The sequence below is a fragment of the Drosophila eugracilis genome, unplaced genomic scaffold (genome assembly GCF_018153835.1).
Source record: "Drosophila eugracilis isolate 14026-0451.02 unplaced genomic scaffold, ASM1815383v1 contig_445, whole genome shotgun sequence".
Taxonomy (NCBI): domain Eukaryota; kingdom Metazoa; phylum Arthropoda; class Insecta; order Diptera; family Drosophilidae; genus Drosophila; species Drosophila eugracilis.
In genome coordinates, this window is record NW_024573311.1 from 395,527 (window position 1) to 423,361 (window position 27,835).

At 36.1% G+C, this 27,835-nt stretch overlaps 4 protein-coding genes across 4 annotated transcripts; 2 read left to right on the plus strand and 2 right to left on the minus strand.

Moving 5' to 3' along the window:
* The first annotated feature begins 329 nt into the window (after window positions 1-329).
* On the plus strand, window positions 330-3,169 carry LOC108110913 (conserved oligomeric Golgi complex subunit 4). Its single transcript, XM_017220180.2, is given in 8 exon segments — window positions 330-516; window positions 574-994; window positions 997-1,309; window positions 1,363-1,809; window positions 1,872-2,475; window positions 2,528-2,713; window positions 2,770-2,996; window positions 3,057-3,169. Coding segments are annotated over 8 exon segments (2,328 nt in total). The 5' UTR covers window positions 330-429; the 3' UTR covers window positions 3,100-3,169.
* On the minus strand, window positions 3,117-5,893 carry LOC108110914 (gamma-tubulin complex component 4 homolog). The gene is made up of 8 exons (XM_017220181.2): window positions 5,479-5,893; window positions 5,278-5,422; window positions 4,934-5,219; window positions 4,711-4,870; window positions 4,146-4,652; window positions 3,715-4,084; window positions 3,383-3,659; window positions 3,117-3,258 (listed from the first exon to the last, which is right to left on the minus strand). Exons 1-8 carry the CDS (start codon window positions 5,545-5,547, stop codon window positions 3,117-3,119), a joined length of 1,956 nt encoding a protein of 651 aa, XP_017075670.2. The 5' UTR covers window positions 5,548-5,893.
* Window positions 5,894-6,159: 266 nt separating this feature from the next.
* Window positions 6,160-12,859, minus strand: LOC108110915 (RNA pseudouridylate synthase domain-containing protein 2). The gene is given in 11 exon segments (XM_017220183.2): window positions 6,160-6,391; window positions 6,450-6,599; window positions 6,664-6,932; window positions 6,989-7,179; window positions 7,242-7,462; window positions 7,519-7,606; window positions 7,659-7,881; window positions 7,948-8,074; window positions 8,076-8,126; window positions 12,365-12,640; window positions 12,772-12,859. Coding segments are annotated over 11 exon segments (1,710 nt in total). The 5' UTR covers window positions 12,811-12,859; the 3' UTR covers window positions 6,160-6,316.
* A 3,083-nt stretch (window positions 12,860-15,942) lies between these two features.
* Window positions 15,943-27,155, plus strand: LOC108111088 (RNA pseudouridylate synthase domain-containing protein 2). Its single transcript, XM_017220424.2, is given in 12 exon segments — window positions 15,943-15,992; window positions 18,199-18,844; window positions 18,846-18,965; window positions 23,884-23,976; window positions 24,087-24,174; window positions 24,235-24,457; window positions 25,102-25,189; window positions 25,382-25,602; window positions 25,662-25,852; window positions 25,918-26,145; window positions 26,205-26,512; window positions 26,579-27,155. Coding segments are annotated over 11 exon segments (2,229 nt in total). The 5' UTR covers window positions 15,943-15,992; window positions 18,199-18,250; the 3' UTR covers window positions 26,654-27,155.
* The last annotated feature ends 680 nt before the right edge of the window (window positions 27,156-27,835 follow it).

The window sequence follows — 27,835 nt, forward strand, 5'->3', positions numbered from 1 at the left end:
GAGTGCCCGTACTCAGTTGCATTTGGGATCTGGTCTCTTGTACTATCCTACGGGCAATAATGTCTTTACTAAGGAATTAATGAAGCTGTTTAATTGAAAATGCAGTCATGACTGTAGTTAACACGTAAAAAAATCTTGTAATACAGCTCTTTAAAAACAATTAATAAATAACTTTTTCAGTATAGAAAAATATTCAAATGTTTTTTTTTTCATTTTAAAATTCCTATTCCCTTAACAATAGCGCCAACTAAACAGCATTGCCAGCAGTTTGAAAATATCGATATACTACATTCCGATACTCTAGTATCGTAGGTATCCCATCGCTATTTAAAGCAAAACAAATTTTTCCACGTATCAGATCATTCCTCCAATTGGGAAAATAGGAATAATAGTATAGAAGATCCGGAAATCCGGACCAACGATTTCAGGATGAGTGTTCTTGAGCAGTTGGGCGAACTGGACATTAGCACAAATGGACAGGTGGATAAAGCATTGCAGCGGATTGCCGAAGAAGAGGTATTTGCTTGTTATAATAACATTCCGGTTGGGTTTAATGGTTTTATTCTATTTTAGGCTAAAGTCAACGAAAAACTGGAATCTCTGCTGGCTAAGCAATGCCAGATAGAATCCAAAATGAGTGGCATTGGAAGATCGCTGGCGCTGCTTCACACCGTGGACAGTGATTCTAACAAGCTTAACGACCAGATTGTAAACACTGCCCAGTTGGCCGAGTCGGTTAGTGCTAAGGTGCGCCGATTGGATTTGGCAAGGTGTCGGGCGTCCGAGTGCCAACAGCGGGTGCACGATCTTATCGATCTGCACTTGTGCAGTCAGGGTGTGGTCAAAGCCATCGGCGAAGAGGACTACGAAAAAAGCGCAACCCATATCGCCCGCTTCCTGGCGATGGATCAGCAGCTTTTGCAGCGCACTGCCGATGACGTTCAGGGCTCCATAACATCAGTGAGCGATGCGGTCAAGACTTTGGAGGATGCCACTGAAAAACTCGTGTCCTTATTGCTAAGCGATTCGACGAAGCCGTTAAAGCTGATGATTTGGCATCTGTGGAAAGATTTTTCAAAATCTTCCCCCTTGTCGGTTGTCATCGCATTGGTATCGAAAAGTTTTCTGTCTACATTTGCCAGAAGCTGGCTAACAAGGCGCAAAAAGAACTGCGAAACGCCCAGGACATAGCCAAGGCTGAATCACGCCTGCAATTGGCCTACGCAGATCGGTTGACTGCCATTCTAGAGAACTTTGCACGGGTAGTGGAAGTCAATCAGCCTATAATTGAAGCATTTTATGGACAAGCGTAGGTTACGCATAAAGCAAAGAAACTTGTTTATTTATATGAATACTCTACAGATCGTCATCCCTAATTGACATGGTGGCTATTTTGCAGCACGAATGCGATGCTGAGGTAAAGAATCTGCTGCTGGAGTTCAACAAGAACAGGCAGATCCAGTACCGTAGCAAGCAGGTGAATGAAGCCACTCAGCGGTCGGCAAGCGGCGGAAATGTCGGAAGCAACAGTATTCAGGCTCTGGGTCATTATCGGAAGCCGTCTGGTGGATCAGTGGACAAACTAAACCCGAAGGAAATCGATGCCATTATAGCTGAAATAACCGTCATGCATGCCAGAGTCGAGCTGTATTTCCGATTTATGCGACGACGCTTGCAGGTTCATATAGAAACGTGTGTGCCAGAAAAAGAGCAGATTGAAATAATGGAACGCTACGAAAGGATAATGAAGAACTCCGACTTGCGCCGCCAAATGCAAGAAATTCTGAGTACATATTTGCTCCTGGAAAGGTAGGTTTTGAATATTGTTAAATTCTCAAAATAGTTTTCATTGTATTTGAATTGGTATTCAGGTATTTCATGGAGGAAAGCGTTCTTAAAGCCATTGGTCTAGATACCTATGAATCTGGTCAACAGTGTTCATCCATGGTGGACGATGTTTTCTTTATCCTTCGCAAATCAATTCGGAGGGCTTTAACAACGCAGTCGATAAACGGAACATGCGCTGTGATCAACAACGTGGCTGCCTGTCTAGATGGTGATTTTGTATCTGCACTTAAAGCTCCCTTGAAAAGCGGTTATCCATCTGGCTATATCGACTTGGCCCAAGCTTATAATGCTATTCAAACGACCCTGCAACAGGGAAAACTACATTCCAGCGATGCCGATCGGGGCCGAGCCAATTTCCTGGTTCAGTTAAACAATGCCGACATATCAACAGAGTATATTGAGACACTGTGGCAGACCATGGAACAGGAAATTGCTGGCACATTTCCACAAACGACATCAGTTGAGCGTCAATTGCTTGACAGCTGCCTTACAGAACTCAAAGCTGTACGGGATGCTTTAAAAGCCACTGTTGATTTCGGAATGCAGCAGCTAAGATCTAGTGTTATAAAGCCACGCCTCAATCCTTGGATTAATCAGTTCTTGAATTACAGTCACAATTTAAATGAGGTAGGATCTGTAATTTAAATCACTGCAAAAACTTATTGCATTTTTTTTACAGGAGGAACTTGCTGCTTACGAGGCTGGAGAAACGTTTGTGCAATTTTTCATAGTACAGTTGGATGGCCTTCTAAACTCCTTTAAGAACTCATTGAGTCCACGGAACTACGATGCTCTTGTCAGTATTTTGGCGACCGAAGTAACTATTCAATTAGAGCGAGCTATTAAAAAAATCAGTTTTAACAGAGTAAGTTTTTCAAAAATTAATTTTTTTACATAAATTAACTCCTTTCTTTTCAAAAGCTCGGCGGTCTGGTGCTTGATCAGGAGGTCCGTGCTTTGGGCAGTTATTTAACAGGGGCTACATCCTGGTCGGTGAGAGATAAGATGACACGGATCTCTCAAATTGCCACGCTTTTGAATCTGGATAAGATATCTGAGCTCTCTGAATACTGGAATCCCGAGAATAACAAAGAGATGTCATCTTGGCACTTAACGCCTAACGAAGTTCGCACATTTTTAACATTAAGGTAGCAGTTGACTATTTTTAAACTTTAACATTTTCTCAATTTTATTTTTTATATTTTCAGGAGCGACTTTCGGATAGAAGATATCAAACGTTTACAACTTTAAATAACGACACTTATCGTTTATTTGGATCCTGCCGTATGGTTGGTACTAAACCAATGATTAAAGTCTAATCGCAAAAGAAGTTGAGAAAGCGGACCCAAGCAAGATGCTGATTTGACATCAACAAATAGTTGTATAAGGCTCGCAATTTGAACACCAAAACTGTAAAAAACAAAGTTTTATTATTATTAATTACAATACTTGAAAAAATAAATTAATGATTGACACATGCCTTATTAAATAAAAATATGTGTTATTGTGAAGACTTAAACATTTGAAAACTTACCTTTCGTTAAGACTGTCGATTTCTCCCATAAAGTCATCAGGTGGATCTTTTGTCTGATTCATGTGTGCGAACTTATCGCAAATACCAAAGAGTTTAAGAAGGGTTCCGTAAATGGGATTTTGGGATTGACATCCTGAGATATTCATTTGACTTTCCTTTGATTCGGAAAGCAAGAAACATTGTGAAAGAACATTAGCCAAAAAAACCGTATGAGCCCTTTGTATTTCCTCAAAATCAGCCTTGCTTTTTATCACATTCATCAGAATACTGAATTGGCCTGTAAAAAATGGATTCGTTAAAAACCAGCGTTTTACAAAACTACGAACACTCACTTTCAAGTACGTCTACTTGAATATAGTACTGCATGTTGTTTAGAAAGAACATAAGATGATTGCGAAGAGTAATGATTTTATTATCCAAAGGATTAGGCAAATTTTTTGCTTTCCAAGTCTGCTTGGCCCAAACCCTTTGTATTTCGTATTGAAAAGTTCGAATAATCAACAAAAATCGAAATATCTTGTTATATCGTTCGATAGCTTTTGGGGAGAACAACAGGTTCAAAGGCCACTCATAAGTGTACTTTAGTGTGATACCTTGCAGGATATGAAAGTCGGAGCTTTCTTCTGGCTCACCCGTGCTTCTTACGTAAGTGAGTGAAAATTTCTCCAAGTCATCTGAAGTTCCTGTGACAGCAGCTGCAAGCTAAATTAATGAAAAACAACATAATTTTATATATTAAACTTGATTAAGCTATTTATAATACCTCAAATGATCTAGTAAAGTTTTTAAAACGCTCCTCACGATAAGTTTCCATGGTTCCATTTAGTTGGCAGCAGAACTCTAAGTAGAACTCTCCACGGCCCAACAAATAGAAGTCTTTGATGAGTCCCATTTGTTTTTCAAGATCCACTTCATTAATAGCAATCTCCGAGAGCCGCATGCTAACATATTTCTTTATATCGTTTATAACATTTTCGATGCGGAAGTCATTGATTGTGTCATCATTGCTAAGATCTTCAACCATTTGGAAAAACTCAGCTTCTTTGCCGTTCCACAGGTCATAAAGATCATCAGGAGACATTTCAGCCAGTTTCACTGCTAATTGGTCGGACTTGTTCTTTGCGATAACGTTTTGCCGAATTTTAAAGACTAGCACTGTTTGTCCAACAAACAGGACCTTTTCAGCCACAATGATGGACATAAATCCTGGCAGCTGTTCTAAATTTATCTCGTACTGCCATATATAATCCTCGGGTGTCTTATCGGCGATCTAAAAATGGGAACTTGATGACTAAAATTAGGATATGTTCGGAATTTGTTAACTTTACCAGTAAGGAGCTGCTAACTGATTTTCCGCATGAGCTGTTATCAGTTGAATCGCCTTGTATGCATTTTATGAAGAATTCCGAATGGATATCGTTCACCGCTCCAAACAAAAGCCAGTGGGCCAGACTCGAGAAAAATGCTCTCTTAACAGGCTTTATAATTCTGTAAGATGGAATTATAGATTATTATAAAAGCAATACTGTATACATATGTACTATAACTTACATCCCCATCACTCTTTCCAATTGAAGGTCTCCTTGGACGGACTGTTGATAAAGGTAATAGAGCATGGCGCATCCTTGCAGTTTTCGCACCTGAATCTCCATGATGAGGTTCCTCATTAAAACAAGTACAGGAAGCTGGATTTGGAGGGCATTGTAAACACATGTGAGCGAAGTGCGCTTCTTCTCATAGCAATAAGACTCTAGGCCACTGATCTCGGTATAATACTCCTCAAGAGCAATTTCAATGCCTTTGACAAAGTTAAGCATGTAGTAGCTATGCGAATGATCTATGAAAGAAGTTTTAATAACTTACTAATATATAATTCCCAATTATCATAGTAATACCTGGAAGTCCGGCATCAGCATTTATTTGCGGTCTGAAGGAATTTGTAAACTGAACCACTTCATGGTAAACTTTAATAATTTTTAAAATATCCATAAATATTTCTCTTTCGCAAGGATGTACAAATCGCTCAATAACTGTAGTATCCTAGAAAATAGGCGTATAACATTTTGGAATTATTCCTTATGAACACTTTCACTTACCATAAAGGCCTTTATCCCTAAATCGTTTGGACTGTGGCTTAAGCAAGCCATTATCAAATCATGTATCATTATTTCGAGTAAATTGTTTAGGCTTTGTATTTAGTTTGCGCCAGATGTCCATTAGAGATGGCACAGCCCTTATTCTGATAGGAATCGATTAATCGATATGTATTAGTTGGACTCTGGAATACGTTATCCATTTAAAAATGTCCATTATATTCAACCTTGACTTAATATTAACAAATTTTTTAATGTGCTTCAGAGGCAATATCATTTATTCTTCTTAAATATATAACTTTAAAACCTTGGCAATGAAATTAAGTAAAGGTATGAACTTAACAATATTTGAAACTTTCTTTCGATTAGCAGAACATTAAGAATTTTTGGAAGAAATCATATCGGAAGCAAAATTCCTCAACCCATTTTTGTCTCGACTTCCTTTGTACTTCTCAACACTTTTTCCATTGTTAAACCATATTAAAGAAGGAACTCTAAAAAATTTTTAATAAAATTAATAAAAAAAAAAATTTTTTTTGTTTTATTAGACTTTCGATCATGAAATTTTAAAAACCCATCATTCAATAGAAAGTAAGGATTTATATCTAATATTGTATTATTTTGCAACTGCAGATTTTGAACAGATAATAAGGGCAAACATAGTAAAAAACACAAATTTTCAAACATTTTAAGAATACAAATTTAATTTTGTCAAATAAGTCAATGCTATTCTTCTTCATTAATTTCGTGACCGTGGGTTTTAAATTTTCCAAAGTAAATTATTATTTTAAAAATGATAAACTTTGTATTTAAGCTTTACATTTAAAAAGAATTTATTGATTTACAACTGATCGTAGTCAATATCCGATTTACAAGCCCATTCTGGCAGTTCTGTTTGGTACTCCCAACCGACGCCCTGTAATGAGTTATTGAATAAATTAGATTTCTGAAATATAAAAGTACTTAAAACTGACCTTGTATTTCCAAGCATGTAGGAACATTATAAGATCTTTTGGCCCAGGGTCTCTGTAGTTGACTTTGCATTCAGGACAATGCGGATCCGAAGTTGTCTTTTTTGAGTCAAAGGACCTATCTGGTTCTTCATAGCAAGTTTGGGTGGCAGCCTGTAAAATCGGGTATAAAATATTTTCATTATCAAATCATATATTAATGTTATTACGAACTAACATCATTGTTGGACTCATTTGTTGTTAAAGACCCAGTCATGGCTTCAGGATCGTTAACTACTTCTACTTTTGAAGTAATTTTTAGATCAACATTGCTTTCCCTTGTCGCAATTTGTTCTCCTTCCAGACCTAACCAATTTTCGGCATTATGAATGCTAATAAGATTTTTGATCAACTGATCCTCGGTTATTCCTCCGATGTCTCCTCCTCGACCTTTTAAGGGACCAAAGACTTCGTGGTTGTATAAAGGATCATTTGATATAGGATAACCTGTAAACAAACTTACAATAAGTAAGGCTCCTATGGATAATTATATTCTGACCTACCCAAAAATTGTAAATGTACTCTTATTTGATGCATTCGTCCTGTGAGTGGTTTGCATAGAACAATGCTATCATCACCCACTTCTCCAATTCTTTGAAACGTCGTTTTACAGTCCTTACCCTTAGGTGAAACCTTACACACACCAATTTTGTAGCTTACAACATCTATTTTCTCATGGCATTCAACTATTCCACTGAAAGAATAAACAAAATTATATAAATATAATCAGATGAAAGATAAATGAATAAGACTTACTCTGGAAATCGTCCCTCTACACGGCATACATATTCCTTGTGTACTTGTCTAGTTCGGATTTGAAGCTCCAACTCTCGGGCTCTTTCTGAAGTACGCCCAAACAAAAGAAGACCAGATGTTAGTCGATCCAACCTGTGTATGGTCCTCAGGTTCTTCATGTTATGCTCCTTGGCCAAAATGAAAACCACAGTATTATGCCTATATCGCCCACACGGGTGGACCTTAAAAATAATTTAAATTAAGATCAGATTTTCTTTTAAAAATAATGAATACCTACTGGTATAGATGCCGGTTTGTTTACAACCACAATATCCTTGTCCATGTACACTATCTTGATGGGCTGTGAAGTAACAGGGACTTCGTGTCTATAATACAAATGTGTGCATATTTAAATGAAAGTTTCCTAAAAATACATACCTATGTACAACATTGGCGAGTAGATCATTGTGTTTGATTTTGTAGTCCTTAGGAACTTTTTCGTTATTAACAGTCAGTTTTCCGGCTTCCAGGCTGCGCTCGTATTCTTCGGGCGGAGCGGCTCGAAATTCACGGACAAATACATCCAGAATTTTCTCGTCAACCCAACGCCCTTTGGCAAATGTCGTGAATGTGAAAAAATAGGGGTAAACCTTTCGAAGTCCTAGATAATATTCAAATATTTAAAATTAAGTAAACAAACTTTAAATAAAGTTAAAAATCGACATACCATTTTCAAAATAATACGATGTTTCTTCAAATCTATCCTCACTGAACCCGGGTCGTTTGGTTTTTAACCCATTGGCATCTAATTTAATTTTTTTCACATTGCTTTCGTCATCTGAGTTGTTGGCCTTTTCGTTTTTCCGGTAATTGTGGTTCTTCCGTCTTTTCTTCTGATAACAAAATCTGTAAAAAAGAAATGCATTTTTCAAAAAGTTAATAAAACTTTTACTAAATATAATCTCTTAATTCTTAATGTTATAATTATTTATAATCATATTTTTGATCCAAATCTTCTCAAAGTGTAAGGTTTTCCGAAAAATAATTATAATACTTTAAATATGATATTATCTTGTTAAAACTGGTTGCCCTTTTTTCTCCACTGGTTTTCCCATTTATTTTGCTGAAAACGTATGTCAGGACTATGTCAAGATGCATAAAATATGAAAGCATTAAGTGCTTAAGCCATCACATATAGACGAAACTCTTATCAGCTTTTAACACATAGGAGCCTTGTTTCTGGTGTTTGTGTGCAAACAATTTCTTCTTTTCTTTCTGCTGCCTTAGCATAATTTTCACCCAGTCTGTGTATTCTTCCTTATTGCAAGGAAAAACAAAAACAAAAAACTGCAAAATTGACTTCGAACCTGCAGTATTCTGTTAGATACTGGTCTGCCAGCAAATCGCTTCCAGTCAGTTTGCAAACATAGACAGAAGACAAGAATAAAACAAGTGAGAAGAATTTGTGGATACTGAGATTAGATCACAAATGTAGTAAAGTAAAATGTATAAATTAATTTTATTTATTTTTATTCAACAATTTTTTCAGTAATTTATTTTGTTTAATTCGCTCATCTAGACCTTTTTCCATTAAATGGCACATGTTAGCCGCCAAAGACATAATTGATTCTGAGGCGGACTTAGTAATTTCATTGAGTTCGCGCAGTTCATTTGCGATGTCCTTAAGTGTTGCCTTATCTTTTGAAGTCTCCAAACTCTCCCTAAAGCTGGTGTCAGCTTTCCTTCGCTGAATTTTATTCTTTTTAGGTGGACTTTCTAGGACTAAGGGATCGTCCGAAAGCTCATCTGTTGATTTTAATTTCTTGGTTCTAGGAAAATGTTCTACAGCTGTTTTCGCCTTTCTGTTTTTTATCGTACATTCCACTTTGCTTTTCTTTTGTGTGTTGCTCAAGATTGAATATTCTCCCGGAAATGTACCCTTTTTGAACCGCCTCCTTTTGATCCTCTCCGAAGTCCTAGGGATGATGCCATTAGTCTGGGTAAAGTTAGGGCTATCTGTGGTCTCTATTTTAATCATATTTTGAGATCCTTCCGTAGTAATAAGATTTCCGTCTTCATCTTCCCAGATATCAACCCTTGCGAACGGAGAGGTCGTAAGATTCTTATCATCAGCTGATTTATTCGACTGAATGATAATAGCGAGTGCTTGCTCTGTAGACGTCATTGGTTCATGTCTGTGTTGCCGGTTTTTATCGGTCCACTTCTTATTGATTGAACATTTCCAGTCTTTCCAGTTCTGTAACCAAATTTAACCAAAATTTTGGTTTTTATTCCCTACTTGATATTCCACTCACCTTACGCCACTCCTCAGCCGATTTACATGGTGGCCCATGGGCGTTGAGTTCCCGTGAAAGATCGGCCCAAGCCGAGTTTACTTTTAAATTGTTGCCACGTGTAGAATTTCTTACAATATACCTGTGATTCTGTATAAATTTTAGGAAAATGGCATCTTGTTCGACTGTTCTGTGCTTTCCCCTTTAATTAAAGTCTCAAATATATTAAAAACTTAAAAGAAATATCCTATACTTACATTTCGACTGCCGCGTCTGTCTAAGCAAATCTTATTTACATTCACATCTTGGTAGTCAAATACTGGTAGAATACTCTACCTTGCCATATTATTTTTATTTCACTAGATGGCAACCTTGTTATTTGATTGATTGGCGCTTTGAAGAATTCAAAAATCTCCAATGTTTAACACTTTAGGTTTTTATATAAATTTTAAAATTAAAAATGAATTAAGTTTTTTTAAGGATAAAATAAATAACAAATACATTTTGTATTGATCTCAGTGGTACTTATAAACTATCTGGTTCTTCCTGAAAGATTTAAAAACAATATCTGTGCCTGATCCGCAAAGCCACTTAACCAAAACCAACTGTTTGTCTTCTTAATTCCACAGTTTGATGTTACAAGACAGTCGGTGGAATGGAAAAAAAGGAGTGCACTAGACCAAGTCTTAGAGGGATTTCCTTTTTAATGCACCTAGTATCCTTTTGCCACGACAGTTTTTTGTAATGTGTGTTTACATGGTATTGTAAGAATTATAAAAAACGACTGGCCCAAAAGGCGCATCGCGGAAACAATGAGGACCGCACTTAGATACCCGCCTGAAAGCAGGAGGCACTGACACTAATAATTGCGGAAACATCACGACCAGCTTAGCTGCAGACCAACTTGACAAAAGTAGCTCGTTAGGAAACCACTGCGATGGCGGGACACTAGAGAACCCGCAGAGGCCTTCCCCCTCACCAAAAAAGGCCGTTTCGTCCGGGAGAGAACTAATTATGACAAATCCGTGGTAAAATATACGAAGGTAAGTGAAACGTGTCCGTCTGCCCGTCCAGTTGGTCCCACACATAACTTAACTCCTTGCGTGCGCAAACAACTGTATCTCAACCCCCCCACCTTCATTGCCATAGCCCTAAATGTATTGTGTACCTTATGTAAATCTGAATAACATGGATCCATAAACCCGCCTGGTGTTTAGTTTATTGATTGTTTAATTAGCGAAAGGAATAAAAATAGTGTAGCAGGTCTAGCAGGACCATAAAGTAAAGCTAAATAATCGCCGGCATATTTAAGGCCATTTGCCACTGTCACGTACGTTGAGGTAGAAACCAGCAAACAAAGAGCCCGAAACTTGTATGCTCGGTTTTTGTGGGCCATTAAGGGTTTTGTCTAAAATCTGGTTTTTGTTGCACATCTTAGCAGAGCCCTAAATTTTTAAGAATGTACTGACGCCTAAGGGTGGCTTTAAATTTCTATGCAGGCAGAACGTTGACTCTGCAGCCACTGCAGTCTCGTTTATTGGGGCATTTGTGACTCAAAGTCTCGTAAAAAGAAGTTTAAATCTCCAGGTACACGACTACATTTCGTTCCACCACATGTTTATATCCATTTTTATGACTTTCGAAACTTTAAGATAATAGAATAAAACTGAAATGAGCTTATTTTCGCACGCGAATGTGTTGCCATCCCGCGATAATGTTTCAATTACGGCTACAAGTTTGTTTTATTTTTATTTGCTTTGTTATTGGTAATTATTAATTAGTTTAAAATTAACTGAAATTCTTTAAGCAAACCCACCACTTTTAACATCAAACAAACAAACCTTTTTGTTGTGGGCGAGCATGTTTTTCAAGCTTTTTATAAAAAAGTAACAGGTTTTTTTCAAAGTTAATTCTAACACCTACACGAGTATTTCATAAAATAACAAACATTAGGGCTTGCACTTTACAGGTACAGGTTACTATAATATTACAAAACTCTTTAGGTAAATTAATCAAGGTTTCATCTTAAGCTTAAAGCCAATATGAGTCCATTCCATGCGGTCTCAAATTGACCCTTAATTCATCTTTAATTAATTGTTTAAATTAATGCAGCAAATTGCATTTGCTAGAGTCCCTGATTAGCTTTTTAATTAAGTTTTAAGTGTGCGATTGGAGCTGCTGCATTGAAATTTCCCCTGACACCAATAATACTGCATAAGTAAGGACAGGAATCCACACATTTGCGAACAGACCCGACCAAATTGTTTTGGGTATTCGATTCCCCCAAGATAAATATGCCCTTTTACTAGCTGCGAATCGGTCAAAGTTAGAAAGCTACATAGATAGCTGGTCGCCACCGCGATTTCCTTGCTGACAGAGCGCGATAAAATGGGTAAATAAATGGGAATTAATAATGGAGTGGGAGCCACAGTAAGCAAATATGTATACACTATTTAAATGATGCAAGTGTCGGTTGAAACGCAAGTATGAATTTAAATATGGTAGTTGTGTACACTGAAAAAAAAACTTATTATGTCTAAAAAACTGTTAAAATATTGAAACAATTTGAACAGGAAAAAATTTTTAGTCCAGCTTAATTAACAAATGTAAAATATGACATAACTTTCAGATAGTACGTATTTAAAAAAAATGTAACTCCATACAAACATAAATTCATAAAATATAAATCATATACATATAAGATATCCTGATCCATAAGATCAGAAAAGTTTCCTACAAATCGAAATATTCTCAACAGATGATCAAATCAATTTTTTCGATTTTTTAAATAAATTATTTTTAGCTTATAGTAATAAAATATTTCTAAATTTTCTTAAAACCATATCTTACCGGTGGAACGGACTTGTGATTATGATCTGTAACATTATCATCTGGAAACCAAACACTTTCGGCCGCCTGCTGTTGATCGTTGATATTTGTCCCTAAGATCGAATTTGTGGACAACATGTTACGGTGCAGAAATATATTTTCCACGTCCACCGTCGTAGAATCTCCATGCTGTGTCTGAGCATTTCGCATAGATTTGATATTTTGCATTTTCGTGAACCACGAGAATTGTTTACATTCGTTGACTCGCTGCTGATTTTGTACAATGTCTACAAACCGCTAAAAGTGTAACAACAACAAGTAAATCAACACGTGCGCTCACTATAGCACTCAACACAAAAACACATATGAGTCCAAGTTTCAGTTTAATGAATTTACTTATCCATCAACTTATTTAATTCACAACTTGCCAAACGAAGAACGCTTTTTAATTGTCGTAAAATCAGCATGAAAAATATATTTTTATGCCGAACACAACCAAAACCAAAACATTGCCTATCGATAAGCATGTGAACTAGCGATGAACAGAGTTTTAAATCATATTAAGGGTATTCGGAATTAAATTAAGAATGATGGCCATCGAATCCTTAGATATTTAAAAACTTTAAAATAGATGAATAAATGTAGAATATTTTTATCAGTTTCATTTCTTTAATGTTCAAATTGCAGACTAAATTATACGACTCAAAGGGTAAGTTTTATTTTAAATAATAAAGAGAATGTTCCTAAGGACAGTTAAGCATTTCTTAGATGCTACAAGCTGGTAAGGAATATGGATGTCAGAAAAATAAAGAGTGTTAAATAAATTAAAAGTCTTGAAATTGCTTATTTAACTTAATACATCCTGAGACTCACACAAACTAAAACTATTAAGTGCATCCGATCTGCTGTTGTACAAATAGCATTATTCCCTGCCAGGTGGTGCAAAAATTAGGTAATGTGAAAAACTATTCTTAACCTTTGATCTAATATAATTAATTACTCATTAAGTATTTATATATAGCAAATTAAAAAACCCCATAAGTTAAAGTAATAAATAATTTGATTTATAACTGCTTAGCGATATCGCAAATAATATATGACCTAAGTTACTTTTTATCCGGCCTTAAGGTTTAATTACATTAACGTGTTCATATATTTGGTAACTGCATACATGTATGCGAACATGCATGTGGGAGTGTAATACGAGGCCCAGCACACCTTTCTATATATGTATATTCCTCATATATATACTATGTACATATGTAGGTAAAAGATCTGTGTTGTTTATAAACACGCGGTTGATGGGCATGTTTAGAGGCAAAGCTTTTGTACGAAAAAAACGCGATGTCGTCATTTTTAGTTTTGTCCAGGCGAAAAGTCAATTTAGAACAGTAGCTCACTGTACAGGTGTGTGTGTGTGTGTGCGGGTGCACACCTATATGTCCGAGCACACACATACCAATGCAAATGATAGGGGGGAGAGAGAAATTTAATGGGTGAGCTAGCGCACACCTACAAAATATCGTGCTGATTTAATCACTTTCTTCGTTTTTACAAACGAACGTCAACTTCAGCTCCCATACACACGCACCCACCATCCCCTGTTTATTCAGGATGAGCCCTATAGCCTTATAGCCATATAGCCTTATAGCCAGTGGCCATTAAATGTTGCCTCAAATGACGGGCAAGCCTTTTCTTTGTTGTTCGCTTTCGTGACCAACCGCGTTTCAAGGAGACCTCTATACTCTCCATAACGCCTGGATCTGAATGGCCCGTGCGAAAGTGGGTGAGTTTCGGGACCAAAAAAAAAGTCACGCAGTCAAACACGCAATTTCAGAAGCCTCAGCCCAAATTCTTATCAACATAATGCTTTCAGTTTTAGCACTAAAAACGAATAACTCGGGTTTCGGCTAATTGGAAAAATTAGAAAATTAATGTCACTATCATGGACTAGTTTTACAGGTTTCTTGGTAGTACAAGTATCGAAGTCGTCGAAAGGCTTTGTCATGGTCAATCCATTTAAAGTATAATTAGTAAAACTTTCTTTCTTAGGCGTAATGCAAGTGAAGTACATTTAAACACATAAGGTCTGGTTTTACTCTGATGCTAGTGAAATAATTGCCTGCTTTTTGGCGCCGATAAAATACATAACTCCTAAGACTGTGATATTCTTTTATATTAGAACTCAAAAAGTGTTAAAGCTTCTCAATGGTTTTGCGGATAGAACGTGGATTTCCAAAATTATTATTTTATTTAATGTGTTATTGAGATTGTTGTAGCGTTTCATTAAGAAATAAAAAATAAGAAATACGTTTAAATATATTGTTTCACAAGAAAAAATCTTTAAGAAGCTGTGGTAAGTTATACAAATTACGGTTCTTCCAAATAGCTTATTGTGTTACGTTTTACCTTTAAAAATTCTTAATAAATACTCAGTATTAAATTGTTTTATTCTTTTTAAATGTGTCAAACCATAAACGCAAGTTCATTGTCTTCCAAACCTACATGTTGGTATGTACATTTTTGTAAGAAATGTTTTTGTTTTGTTTTGCAAGGCTTGAAGCTTGATTTAAAATATGAAAATGCTTCAAGCATTCCATAATAAAGTCGATTTTTTTGTGAGTGATTGTGTGTGTGAAAGTGGACATTTACCATTTGTTTGGATAAAGTGTGTCAAATGGTCCCTGTGGTTTTGCCTGCGCATCAGTAAATTGATATAGCAACTCAAGCGCGACTTAAGCAATCCCGTGAAAATCAACTGACCATTAATCGAATTAGTTTTGTTGAAAGGAATGGTAAATATACTAAGTTTAAAAAATATTAAAATTTATTTTTTCAATGCAAGTTAGAATAGAATTTTCTTGTTATCCACTCAGTAAATCCTAAAACTTCCTTTTATCATACCAATATGCTTCTTCAAACATGTAAGTAAGTTGCAATCCAGCAAACCTATGTTGCATGTTGCAGTTTCAATTGCAATGCAACCCAAATTTAACGAAAAAGGGCAGTTCGAACTTCGAACATAATATCCTTATAAAGGTACGAGTATAACCAACTCAGCATTTGTCGTCATAGTTCGAAGCGATCATGTTGTAACCGAATGGTGAATTTCGATTTACTACACCAAACGTTTTCAAGTTAAAACGAAAAAGGAAATAAAACAAGTTGGTAAGACTGGTTTTAAGTAAGTATTATTTAGTTAAATTAATAGGTTTTAATTGGAGCACAACAAAATAAATCGACGTCAGATTTCAAAACAGTAATTACTTCACTCAACTTGATGATATGAAACATTGTGTTTGGTGACATGAATATTAGAGTTTTTATTTTTAACAATAGTGATTAAGTTTGAGTAAATTGGCAAACGGAAGACTTAGACTTCAGTTATGATGATAACATACCTTATTTCTGAAAATAAAATTAGATTTTTGGACTCGCAACTAAACCAGCAAGACAATTTCCAATGTTTGAAGTCAAATTCAACACTTTTTGAAAAAGCCAACGCCAAATTGTACCCACTGTGCAGCGAACAAACTCACCACAGCTGCGAACGGCAACTCAAGTTTGTTTTCGTTTGTGCCAAGTTTTCATTCGGTGTTTTGGATTTGGCCAGTGTAGATGCTGCCGCGTGAATGCCATCGTCGGAAAGGTATTAAAACGTGCACCGCAAACATTTGAAAATCCATTCGCGTGTGATTCCCCCTGGTGTAAAGGCCTTTAATTTGTGCTTTTACATCAAAGAACATTCAAATTGCCTTCATTAGGTTGGCGAACTTTTTGGAGAATATTGGCAATAATGTCAAATACAAATCGATGTGCAAGTGATCAATATTATCTCGAAACAAAATTAATGTGAAATGCCTACCCAAAGTAAACTAAAAATACAAATTTAAAAACTTATTTTTTTATATTCGATATAATCTGAGTAAAAGATCAAAAGTGCCGACAGTTTTTATAGGCTAAGATGAGCAGATGACCTAACATTCACATAATTGAGATGATAATTTCACATAACCGCCCCATTTCAATATTATGACATTCTATAGACCGATTTTTCATCAAAAGACCATTTTATTGGCACTTTAGCGGCTGGAATTATAGAATTTTAAATGAAATGTATTAGGCAGCCAACTTATTGAATCATTGATTGGAATATAGACAGCGTATTATGCGCGGGAATACCAGAACTAATAATATTCTCCATCGAGGCACAAAATAGGTTCATTAAAAATATTATGTTTTGGGGTATGAAATTCCTTGAGCCGTTTCATGATTTTTACTAACAGTTCAAAAATGAATTTACTTTGGCCTCCCCCCAGCGACACCTTATGCTAGCGCACAGTTTGGCAGATATATATTTTCCTCGTTTTTTCTTTTAAATATAGATGGTAGCTCTCACTAAAAATTTGTTGTTCTTGCTCTTAAGCCCATGATCTATTGTCATCCTGCTGATTTTGAGATCTGGGGACTTACATATGAACGTTCCGACGCGTCTATATATGTATATGTTGATTTTATTTTAAAAATTCTTTCTACCCATTGTCTACATAATATAGTTATGCAAGAATTTGTTGTTGTAGTTGTTGTGATTTTGAAAAATGTACTAAAATCACTCGCAAGATACACAATTGTGGTTGATAAAATGGAACTAAGACAAAAGAAGAGTGATGACAAAACTGAGTGTGTCTTCATATATATCTCTGTGTTTATGTACATTCTTGCGTATTAAGGAACTGAAAAAATGTTTCGAACAATTTTCTGGTATATCGTCAGAAAAGACCCGAGCATCAGACCTAGTAATATACAAAACTTATTTTAGCACAAGCTCCTAGCGTAAATAAAAATGTTTACACGTGCGCATTTGTGCCATTTGTCTCAGTTGGTGGTAAGGCAAAATTTTGGCTCATCTTCTATATACCTGATTTTTGATGCTGTCTAAATAGCATTATATCGCCCGCCGATATCCTAATGCGCTGTCTCGTATACGTATTATTCCATTACACATTCATCTAACCCGATATATAAGCACGCATACGCATTTCTTTTTTGGCCAAAAAGCCAAAAACAACACTGACGAACGCATGTAGACGTCTGAATTTAGGTTTATACGTATTTTAGAGGATACATTAGACTTTGTCTCGTGCAATTAGAGTCGAAAGAAACAGATGGCTCCAGCATGTATTCTAAATGTATCTTCAAAGTTCCAATAATCGTTTGACTTTCGTTTTTGGACTGGAAAATATGAACTCTTATGGTTGTGTTCTTTGTAGTTGAGCCATTAACCCATTATTGGCTATAAAAATATGATATTTAAAAATATATTTTCTTAAGCACCTGATTGCCTTATAGACAAAGTTAAAGCAGTGAGAAACTAATCCACATATTGTTCCGACTTTTTTGTGTGCGATGGAGAATTTTTTAACGGCAATCTGCTAATGGGAACCACAAATTAACGCATGGACCGGAGCTAATATCCAACTTTTATACACACAGTTTCACATAAAGGTATACTACATATAGAAGGTGTTCATAAACACTAAAAAAAAAATAAATATTCAAATTTGTTTAGATTTTTAATTCACATTATACAACCTTAAAATCGGTTTGAATTTTCAAATAAAACAGTCGAAACAGCGCCTATAGCCAAGACAATATGTAAACACGAACACACATCGATTTGTAATTGACTTTAAAAGCTTCAGTGCGATAGTATGTATGGACTCGAAAATTTACTGCGCAATGAAAGTAAACAAACGATCGTATAACTCGGGAATGGGAATGGATCTGTGCCTCCGCGCTATTTTGTTACCCAATCGTTATTAATGTAATTTCCCAAAAACCAATTCAATCTGCAGTTTCGTCTTATAAAGTGAAATACTAAAAGAAAAGAAGAGCTAAAAAAAAACAATGCAGAATTCCCCGGCCCCGTGTGCCTGGTATTTACCATGGTCTTTGGCCGCCCAGCAGCATCAACAGAAGATGCTGCAGATGCAGTCGCCGTTTCTGGACAAGATGGGTGCCACTTCGGTGGGTGGGATTTTTGCTGCCCAACCACAAATGCAGCAGCAACTCTCACCAAATACGGCCGCAGCTCCTCCGGCAAATTACCAACAGCCCGCTTTGCATCCAAGTGCCGCACCCGGAGCTCACTTCCACATGGGATCGCCGTATAATCATCTGGCACCGCAGCTTTTGAATGCCGGACAACTTAATCAGAATGCCCTGGCACCTCAATCCCACTTGATGCACTCTGCCATGTTTTCCTCTTTGCCTCTTGGAGCTTATTATGCACCTGCCGCCGGCGGTGGTCACACGGCCTTCGGTGGAGTACCCCTGACATCAGCTGCCCAACAATCCCTAATGGCTGCCACTGGAGGGGCACCTGGTGGCCATTTGGCCACTCAACAGACACCAAACCAAGTGCCGGTTCAAGTGCCCGTACAGATGGCTCCGCGGGCAACTCCTAACGCCTGCTCCATGGTCCAGCCACTGAACTGCCTGCCCTCACCAGGAACTAAATCACCTGTCGTCCATCAATCTCAACCTGCTGCGAAACCCAGCGTCTACGCTCTCAGCCGCCATCCAGGTCTTGCCAAGTGCCGAGGTGCCGATTAATAAAAAGGTGAGCTACAGTTTGCTTAGTACTTGTAATGATAGGCACTATTCGTACTTGAACGGAGGTTGGCACTTAAATTACGTCTATTGATACACAGAAAAAAAGAGGGGAAGGTATTTTGCATAAGTTTATAGAGAATCACTTACTGATGCATGCCAGCAGTGATTTATCTTCTCTTAGGACAATAATATTATTGGTTTACCACATAAATTAATAGTTTGTTTATACAAAACGGATATGTTTATCAAATAAATTTATTGTATGTTTATACAAGCCATTGATATACCATTAATACTTAAAGTAAATTCAATTTCCTTTCTCTAATTTGCTTTGAAAATGTAATCCAAGCACCACTAATTGCTGATGTTACTCCATAACAAGGTGTTGCTCAATTTATACAGACGTCGATGTCAAAATTAATATCAAATTATTTCATATTTGAAAGTATCTTGTCGAGTGTTTGCCCAACATTGGTCTGCATTATTTAACAATAAAGTCTTTTTCTGTTTTAATTTCGAAGACTAGTTACATTTTCGACGTAAACATGAAGCTTTGGCTTTCAGATTTTCCGCATCGCTTAAGCTGCTTTATTATATGCTACTTAGCCGCTGTTTGCAGTTCCACTGTGGCTATCTTTTGAAATCCGATGATTTCATAAGCCAAATGGTGAGCGGGCAGCCGAATGAGTTGGTCAAGGTCTCAGTTATAGCCTTACTCCAAACATGCTACTAGCTACTAGCTCCGAGATGTTTTCCATTGTTTAATGCACATAGGTAATATACACACAGCGCAATGTCTATAACTTTACACTTGCTAGCTTATGACCATGAAAATCAAGTAAGTTGCATCTGAAGGCACATTAACAATTCACGTTTATATTTATAGACAGTTGGGCAGTCACGGTGTGACAAGGGGTTAAAGATCCTCCTAGAGAGTTGGAAATGTTAGCATCATCAATCTAATCAATTATTTATTAAAGTTGTCAATCAAATTGAAATAAAATCTAACTTCAGAGATTTATAAAAGCTTTTATGACAAGAACATTACTTTGATTAGAATATTGATGCAATATTGATTCTTAATCCTCAATTAAAAAACTAGAATCTCTGATTAAAAACAATAATTTTTAAAATATAAATAATTGCACCTTTAAAAACCCCCCTTAAAATCTTTTTGGTTAGCCCCTGAAGCGGATGCACGTTGCACCTGCAGTATAGAATTTCTGCGTTTGATCTTGGTTCTGTCAAGAGCTTTTCATAGCCAACAGCGAACTGGAAAATCGTATCGTTTATGGCTAAGTAGGCAAGAAGCACCGTTATTGGACAAGTTGAGTAAGAATGCCGCTGGACCATTCCTGCAACTTGCTACTCTAAAATCTAACTCTTGTCCAGTTAAATGCATTCGTCAACCGCTTGCCGTATTTGGTAAGAGCCTACTTACTGCAATCTAGTTTTCTAGTTTTCTTAATCAAAAACTGGCTTGGATTTCTTACAGTTAAAGGCGATATAAATCACTAAAGATATTTTAATTGCTAGCTTACTGCAGGGGTTACAGTTGCAGTTCTTAGAAGTTCGTAGGAATTGCAGACTAGTTGGTTAGGAAAATGCAGAAGTTTAATTAGTAAGAGTTCAGTTTTGAGTTAACAACTTTACTTGGAATATTTATTTAATATTGTATAATAGTATAGTATATTATTGTAGGAAAATTCCCATCCTTAAATCAATTTAAAGAAACATAAAAAATATTTATTGTAAATCCACTCTCCTTGTCTGAGTTTCTTTATAGATAAATTGCTTTCAAATTTTTCTTCTACCTATCTCAAGTTGATTATATAAATCAATGACGTGGTTTTCAGTTATAAAACATTCTTTTTTGTTTACAAAATTAGTTCAAACAAGAAATCATATCTCTCTTTCTCTCTCTATATATATATATCAAATGCGTAATCTTACTAATTAGCGTTGTTGGAAAAAATTGATTATAAATAAGGATTCTTGATTTCCCGGGCAGGTATAAATAACAATAGAGGGAAAACTAACATACTATAATGAGTGGTCTTGAAAATTGATAATTAATAAAGCCGTGGGTGGTGACCACTAGAGTCACGTGTAGTTTTCGTAGATTTTCCAGACGCGGGGCTGACATTCGCCGGCCTGCTCTCGCACCTTGCGCAACACCACATTCGCTGTGCAGGCGATAAAAGCGTGCCGACCGCGATTTGTACTTCGCCCCACGCCTCCACATCTTCTCCATGGACAGCCTTGGGGTGGGCGGACTCATAAATATATTCCGGGTGTTAGAATGAGACACCAATATTCTATGTTAGCACCACGCAGCCGGCATCGCCCGGCATTTGCTTCAAAATTTTTATCAAAATGAAAAAACTATTTTGCATAGGAAAATAAAAATATTTCGACAGGAAAATACCTCGGAGTCACCTTGGAATATGCAATGCCATTGTGATAAACCGGAAACTGTGGTTTTATGAAATATATTTTTAAATCTCTTTAGAACTAAGATAAAGCCATGTTCACGATTGTTTTCGGAAAAACCAATATACTCCGTGCTTCTAGCTATCGAGTATAATTGGATATGCATTATGCACATATAGATATATGCTCATGAATATATGCAGATGTCTACCTATATCTATATACATATATATATATATATATAGAATCTTAAATACATTAACAATGATCGTGTCTCTGTGAGAGTGGCATGTGGGATGAGGACCGCCGTACGCCAAGATCGCTGGCAACAGGTCTCCGCTGTTGAATGATTCAATTAATTGATCATCTTCGTTTATACTCATCTCCCATGGATGAGTAGACGTAAAAAGCGTGTAGGTGGGGGTCTTCGTCTTCATTCATTTGTGTTCAATGGAAATCATCACCGGTAATTGGGCAATACAAACGCATTATTTTTTGCCCGATCTCACATCTGACGGAACTAATTTTGGCTCTCCAGAATTTCCGAAAATTTATTCTTATATCATTAGAAAAAAAAAACAAAAGGGGGGAGTAACTCAAGCGTTGCGTTGAAAAATAAAAAGACCACAAAATAGGCATTAGTTTTTATTAGATGATGTGTTTTAAAATTTTAATGTCAATCAGAACTGATTTATTTTTAGTGGAGGACATGCACTAATGTAGTCTCTAACAAATATTTACTGCTGACGTGTTTGTGTACCACTTTAGTTTGGTTGTTGTTGTATAAACCGAAACTCGTTGCCAGCTCGTTGTTTACTGCAAAAAATAAACAAAAATAAACAATTATCTGCTAGTCTCATCTTAAGTTGATCTTCTCCATCCGCTGAATCAAAACTGGCAATTACATGGCACGAGATTAACATAAAGTGTGAGTTAAGCGGATCCAAATCGTATTTTGTAGACTTTATCTTAAACGGAATTTAAGATAATCTGAAGTGAGAAATACAAGAAATTAGTTTGAATTCTTTTCTAACAATAAACTTAAGAACAGTAGGATATTCAGATTACTTCCGTTAATAAGTTGGAAATATGATTTTGGTCTTCCCATTTCCGTACTAAACAGCAACCGATTTTTCAATGAATTTGAAATCTAAGCTGCCTTAAATCAAATTTTTGACAGGATGATTTTGAAATAAAAAACTTTCAAAAATTTGTTAGTATATTATATATCAGAAACATAGCCCAGAACATACTTGCAGTTAGCTTTCACGATGGTTTGAGGTGTTTTTTGGGTTAGTACAGCAGCGCTAGTATATATTCCGCTGTTCATAACGATCTAAATTTAAAACGTATTCATATATTTCGAGTGTATCTTCTGTGCATTGTTCTAGGTTGAGACTGTTTTTTTATTTTTTTTTTTTTTTTTTTCAAATATGTACACGGTCATGCATATGTGTATCCACGCGTTTTAGACCCATTGTAAGTTTGGGGGATTTCGCTGAGAATCGAAGCTGTGCCGAACGCCAACCCATGGTATCTCCCGTGGTCCGTGGCTCTCCCGCGCGACTTTTTGGGCATGCAACATGTTTCCATCACCCGTTGGGCGCATTGCCAACGAAAGCAACGAACAGAGCAGCGCCATAATGGAGTAATACGACTAGCAGATACCGGGTACTTGACATAGTTATCCTCAACTTTTTGTCGGGGGCTTTTAATTCGAATGGAATTTTTAAGTAGAGGAGAAACAGCTATTAGCCATTAAAGTATAATTTTTGGAATTTTAAAGATTTGCATATTTCTTCATTAGATCTATAAGACTTAGAAGTACCTACCACATTTTAGATAAGAAGACAACACTCTCCCTTCATTCTTTTTAATAGGTTTATCATATTTTTACTATATTCTGTACTTAACTTACAGATATCTTCTTTATATTTCTTAGTAAGTACTGCCAATTACATAATAGATCAAGTTTTTCTTTCAAATTTCTGTTACATCCACTCAAAATATAATCCAATATACTCTTTTACCTTCGAGTACCCCGCATAAAAGACAAACGTCAGCCAATAGTAGCTCTGTGAAGGCACCAGACATATAAGCGTCGAAGCCAAGTACATATCCCCAACTGTTTATAAATATATGTGTTCTTAGAACAATATTTAGGTACATATCTGTATGAACTTACGTAATATAAGGCATAGTGTAACATAAGTCTTGCTGACTTGCTAGCTAATGGCATCTCCATTTGACCCAAATGGAATGGGTCTACCAAAGATTAATGGAGGAAGAACCAAACAAAAAAATAATACTTGAAAAACAAAGGGGAGAGGAAGGTGAAAATAGATTTGGGCTAAAATTGCAGTTGATCGGATTAAGCAGCTAAGGCCATGTTATGGGATTTTCTTTCACTTTTTTATAAGAACTTTATCAAGATTTTCCTTTCATGATATACTCGTACATTTCAATTTATTGGTAATTTTTATTTTTAACAGACTACTTCTCCAAGGGACTCCGACAATCTTAAGATTAAGATACCAGAAAAGCGGAAAACAGATGATAATGATCAAATAAAAGAACTCAAAAAGGTAAGTGAAAGAAATTATCAATTATCAATTTATACTTTGTTTGTTTATTCAGATTATTAGCTAATACAATCGTTAATTGCTATTATTAAAAATAATATCTTTTCCCCAAGGCTAAACTAGAGACAAAAGCTTTGAAGGCTAAGAGGCCGGGATTCACAGATGAAAGATATCAGGAAACTTCCTACTATATGGAAAATGGTAAGACATTAAGCTAACCAGCAAAAGGGATATGTTGTTTAAAAATATTTTTATAAATAGGTCTTCGCAAGGTTTACCCATACTACTTTACATTCACAACCTTCACAAAAGGACGCTGGGTGGGTGAAAAGATCTTGGATATATTCTCTAGAGAGTTCCGGGCACATCCTGCCGAGGAGTACGAAAGATGCATCCAAACTGGGACTTTGACCGTGAACTTTGAGAAAGTACCCATTGACTATCGGCTAAAACATAATGATCTACTTGCTAATATTGTTCACAGGTAATTAAAAACTAAATATTTCATTAATAATACTTCAAAGCACAGCACACACAATGCTAATTATCAGATTCGAAACATTGCAATTGTGTTCCGTGTAATTTCTTCATATTTTGCTTATTATAAATGTGTTTTCCACCCAATAAAGCAAACTAATGCTCGCTGCATGCCAGTGCATTGAAAGAAATGACTTGCGGCAAGAGGGTTTTACCTTGTATTGTCCCAGCATCATAAATAACAAATGACAATCACATATCCATTTTTGATCGATTTTTTAAATATCAAACTTATAAACCAATGTGACAATATTGCAAAATAAAAAGTAAATATAAGTTTACATATCATTCTTAAACCAACTAAAGTAAGTCCCATGAATGACTTTCTCTATCATATACTTTTAAAAAACATAAATAAAATTACTCATTAACTTTTTACAATATCATAAACTTTATGATTACCTATTCTATTCCACGATCTTAAACATAAGGTACAACCCATTAAATTTGGCTTCAATGAGCCATGAAAATATCGCATTAAAGTAGGTTATCCGTTTAGCAGATCATAATAAACTTCCCGATCTCTAATGAAACAACCGACGGAGATGATATATTATCAAACTAACCCGAGTTTCATGGCTATCTTTACAGACACGAAGTTCCTGTGACTTGTCAACCAATTAAAATTGTGCATATGGATGAGGACATTGTAGTTGTAAATAAGCCAGCATCGATACCTGTAAGTGGCTTAAACGACTGCCATTTTACACATTTAATACAGAGACTACTTAACTACTTCTACTTTAGTCTGTATTTTAATGTTATCACTGTGTGAAAAGCCTACTTCCTGAACATCTGTATACGTCGATTTTAATGCTTACTAACTAACTATAGATTTTACTAAGAATATTTTGTGCTGGCATTTTTGCAGGTCCATCCTTGCGGACGTTACAGACACAACACCGTAGTCTTCATTCTGGCCAAGGAGTTTAACCTTAAGAACCTACGCACTATACACCGACTTGATCGGTTGACATCCGGACTTTTGTTATTCGGACGTAGTCCCAAAAAGGCCCGCCAAATGGAGCAGCAGATTCGCAACAGGCAGGTGGAAAAAGAGTATATATGCAGGGTGGAAGGTGTTTTTCCAGAGTAAGTTAAAGGTATTCCTAACTGACGTGGTCTTACTATAAATTTTTATAACTCTCTAGTGGTATTGTGGAGTGCAAGGAGCCCATTGAAGTAGTTAGCTACAAGATTGGCGTGTGCAAGGTATCTCCAAAGGGCAAAGATTGCACGACGACTTTCCAAAAGCTTTCCCAAAATGGCACAACCAGTGTGGTACTCTGCAAGCCACTTACTGGCCGAATGCATCAGATAAGAGTTCACTTGCAATACTTGGGTAAGTGGGTCTTAATATATATTTTCCTTGAACATAATACTAACTCAAGAGTCCATCCCCTAAAGGTTTTCCCATACTCAATGATCCTCTTTACAATCATGAAGTCTTCGGTCCTCTGAAAGGACGTTCTGGGGATATTGGTGGCAAGTCAGATGATGAGCTTATACGAGATCTCATAAATATACACAATGCTGAGAACTGGCTGGGCATAGATTGTGATTCTGATATATCAATGTTTAAGACCGCCAAGGACGAGGTAGATCGTGAAAGTCTCAGCAGTGAGCACACTTCCGGTAAGTAAACCTATAGCATCCTGTTTGAGTTTGTTAACTTATCTAATAACATCTTGTAGTTGTTCATCACAGTGATGATGATGTTGGAGTTAATTCAAGGGAAACAACACCACCCTGCACGGAAGCTCAGCAGCCCGACAGCAGTGCGAAAAACACAAATGTAATCAAGGAGTATCCAGTTACTGCCCCGAAGTCTTCCACGGAAATTTCACCAGCTCTGCTGGACTCAATGGAGGGTCCATTGGGTGGCAGTGGATGCAATGGCACAAAGTTTTCAGTCGATGAACATTGCTATGAGTGCAAAGTGCACTATCGCGATCCGAAATCCAAGGACCTTATAATGTATCTGCATGCATGGAAGTACAAGGTTTGTCATAACTTACTAATTATATAGTTAAGATAATAATAACTTTAATATTACTCTTTTTTTTAGGGCCCTGGATGGGAATATGAAACGGAGTTACCGAATTGGGCCCGCAACGATTGGGACCACTTAGACTCTGTATGAGTGCACAATACTACTTATATTAGAAACCAAACAGACCAAAATCAACAAAATTATATATATATATATATATATATCTATATCATAAATAAAAGATGTGCCTTTAAGATTGGATAGCATGCGTACGCTTCTGTTAAATGCGTTAATACAATAATATTTATGTACACAAAAGGCGTAGAGAATGCGTTTAGATTGATTGTAAAATTAATATACGCATTATAGTATCCTATATAGTTCACAATCAAAAACAAATAGGCTAATTACAAGAGCTGAAAAGACGTGCAAATAAATTCGAAGCTTTTATTACAAAATAATAGGTATATTTATCTGTATACAAGACATGCACTTACGATATGTGAAAGGCAATATATTATATTATAATCGGAATAGACAACTTTATAGAAATTAGTTTATATATGAATGTAAAGCAAGATCATATACTGAAAAGTGAAAATAAATACAATTTTACAAATGTTTCTTAGAAAATAAATGAATTTTCAATTTATTTAAAGTGGAAATTTAGTTACTTCTTATGCATTTTTAAACAATAAAGTCCCTGAAAACATCACAAATGAGAAAACTGTTTAAATGTTAAGTTGAAATAAGAACAAATGAAACTAAACGATTTACCCCTTTGGCTCTGCAAGTTTCCAACTTTTTTCATTAAAAGCCGCTTTCGCATTCTACTACTGCTTTCTCCTTCAAAACTAATAGTTGAATTTTTTATTAAAGAGGGTAAACATACAAGCATCTGCGCCCTTATATATGGACTAAATGGACTTTTGTTACCCCTCAAAGAAGGGGTATAAGGGAAAATAGTTCACTTTTGAATATGAGCAACATTCGTAAGAAAAATCATTAGAAAATATCCCTTTCAAAGCAGAGGTGGTCAACGCCTATGCTTTGAGTGCTTATTTGTTTTTGTAAATCCTCGCCGTGCTTTTCCACTAACAATTTTCGGTGTTTCTCTTTTCGCCCCATTCCGTCTCCAACTCCAATATAATTTGTTCTTGTTTCTTCCTCGATCATCCTCGAAAACCTGCACTGTAATTCATTCCTTATAACTTCTGTTTGCACTTTACAGTTTATTTCTCAATGGAGCATCGACATGAATCTTGAAATGAGTGATGAGTTGGTTAGCAAAAAGAGGGTGTTTTTCTTTTTCTCAGTGTACAGTTGCAAACC

Excerpts from the sequence above, each read along its gene's own strand:
- LOC108110914 (XM_017220181.2), bottom strand. The coding sequence starts at position 5,547 with ATGATACATGATTTGATAATGGCTTGCTTAAGCCACAGTCCAAACGAT. Across the intron at positions 5,423-5,478 it reads TAGGGATAAAGGCCTTTATG|GATACTACAGTTATTGAGCG; the intron begins GTAAGTGAAAGT and ends CCTATTTTCTAG. Across the intron at positions 3,660-3,714 it reads TCAAGTAGACGTACTTGAAA|GCCAATTCAGTATTCTGATG; the intron begins GTGAGTGTTCGT and ends CATTTTTTACAG.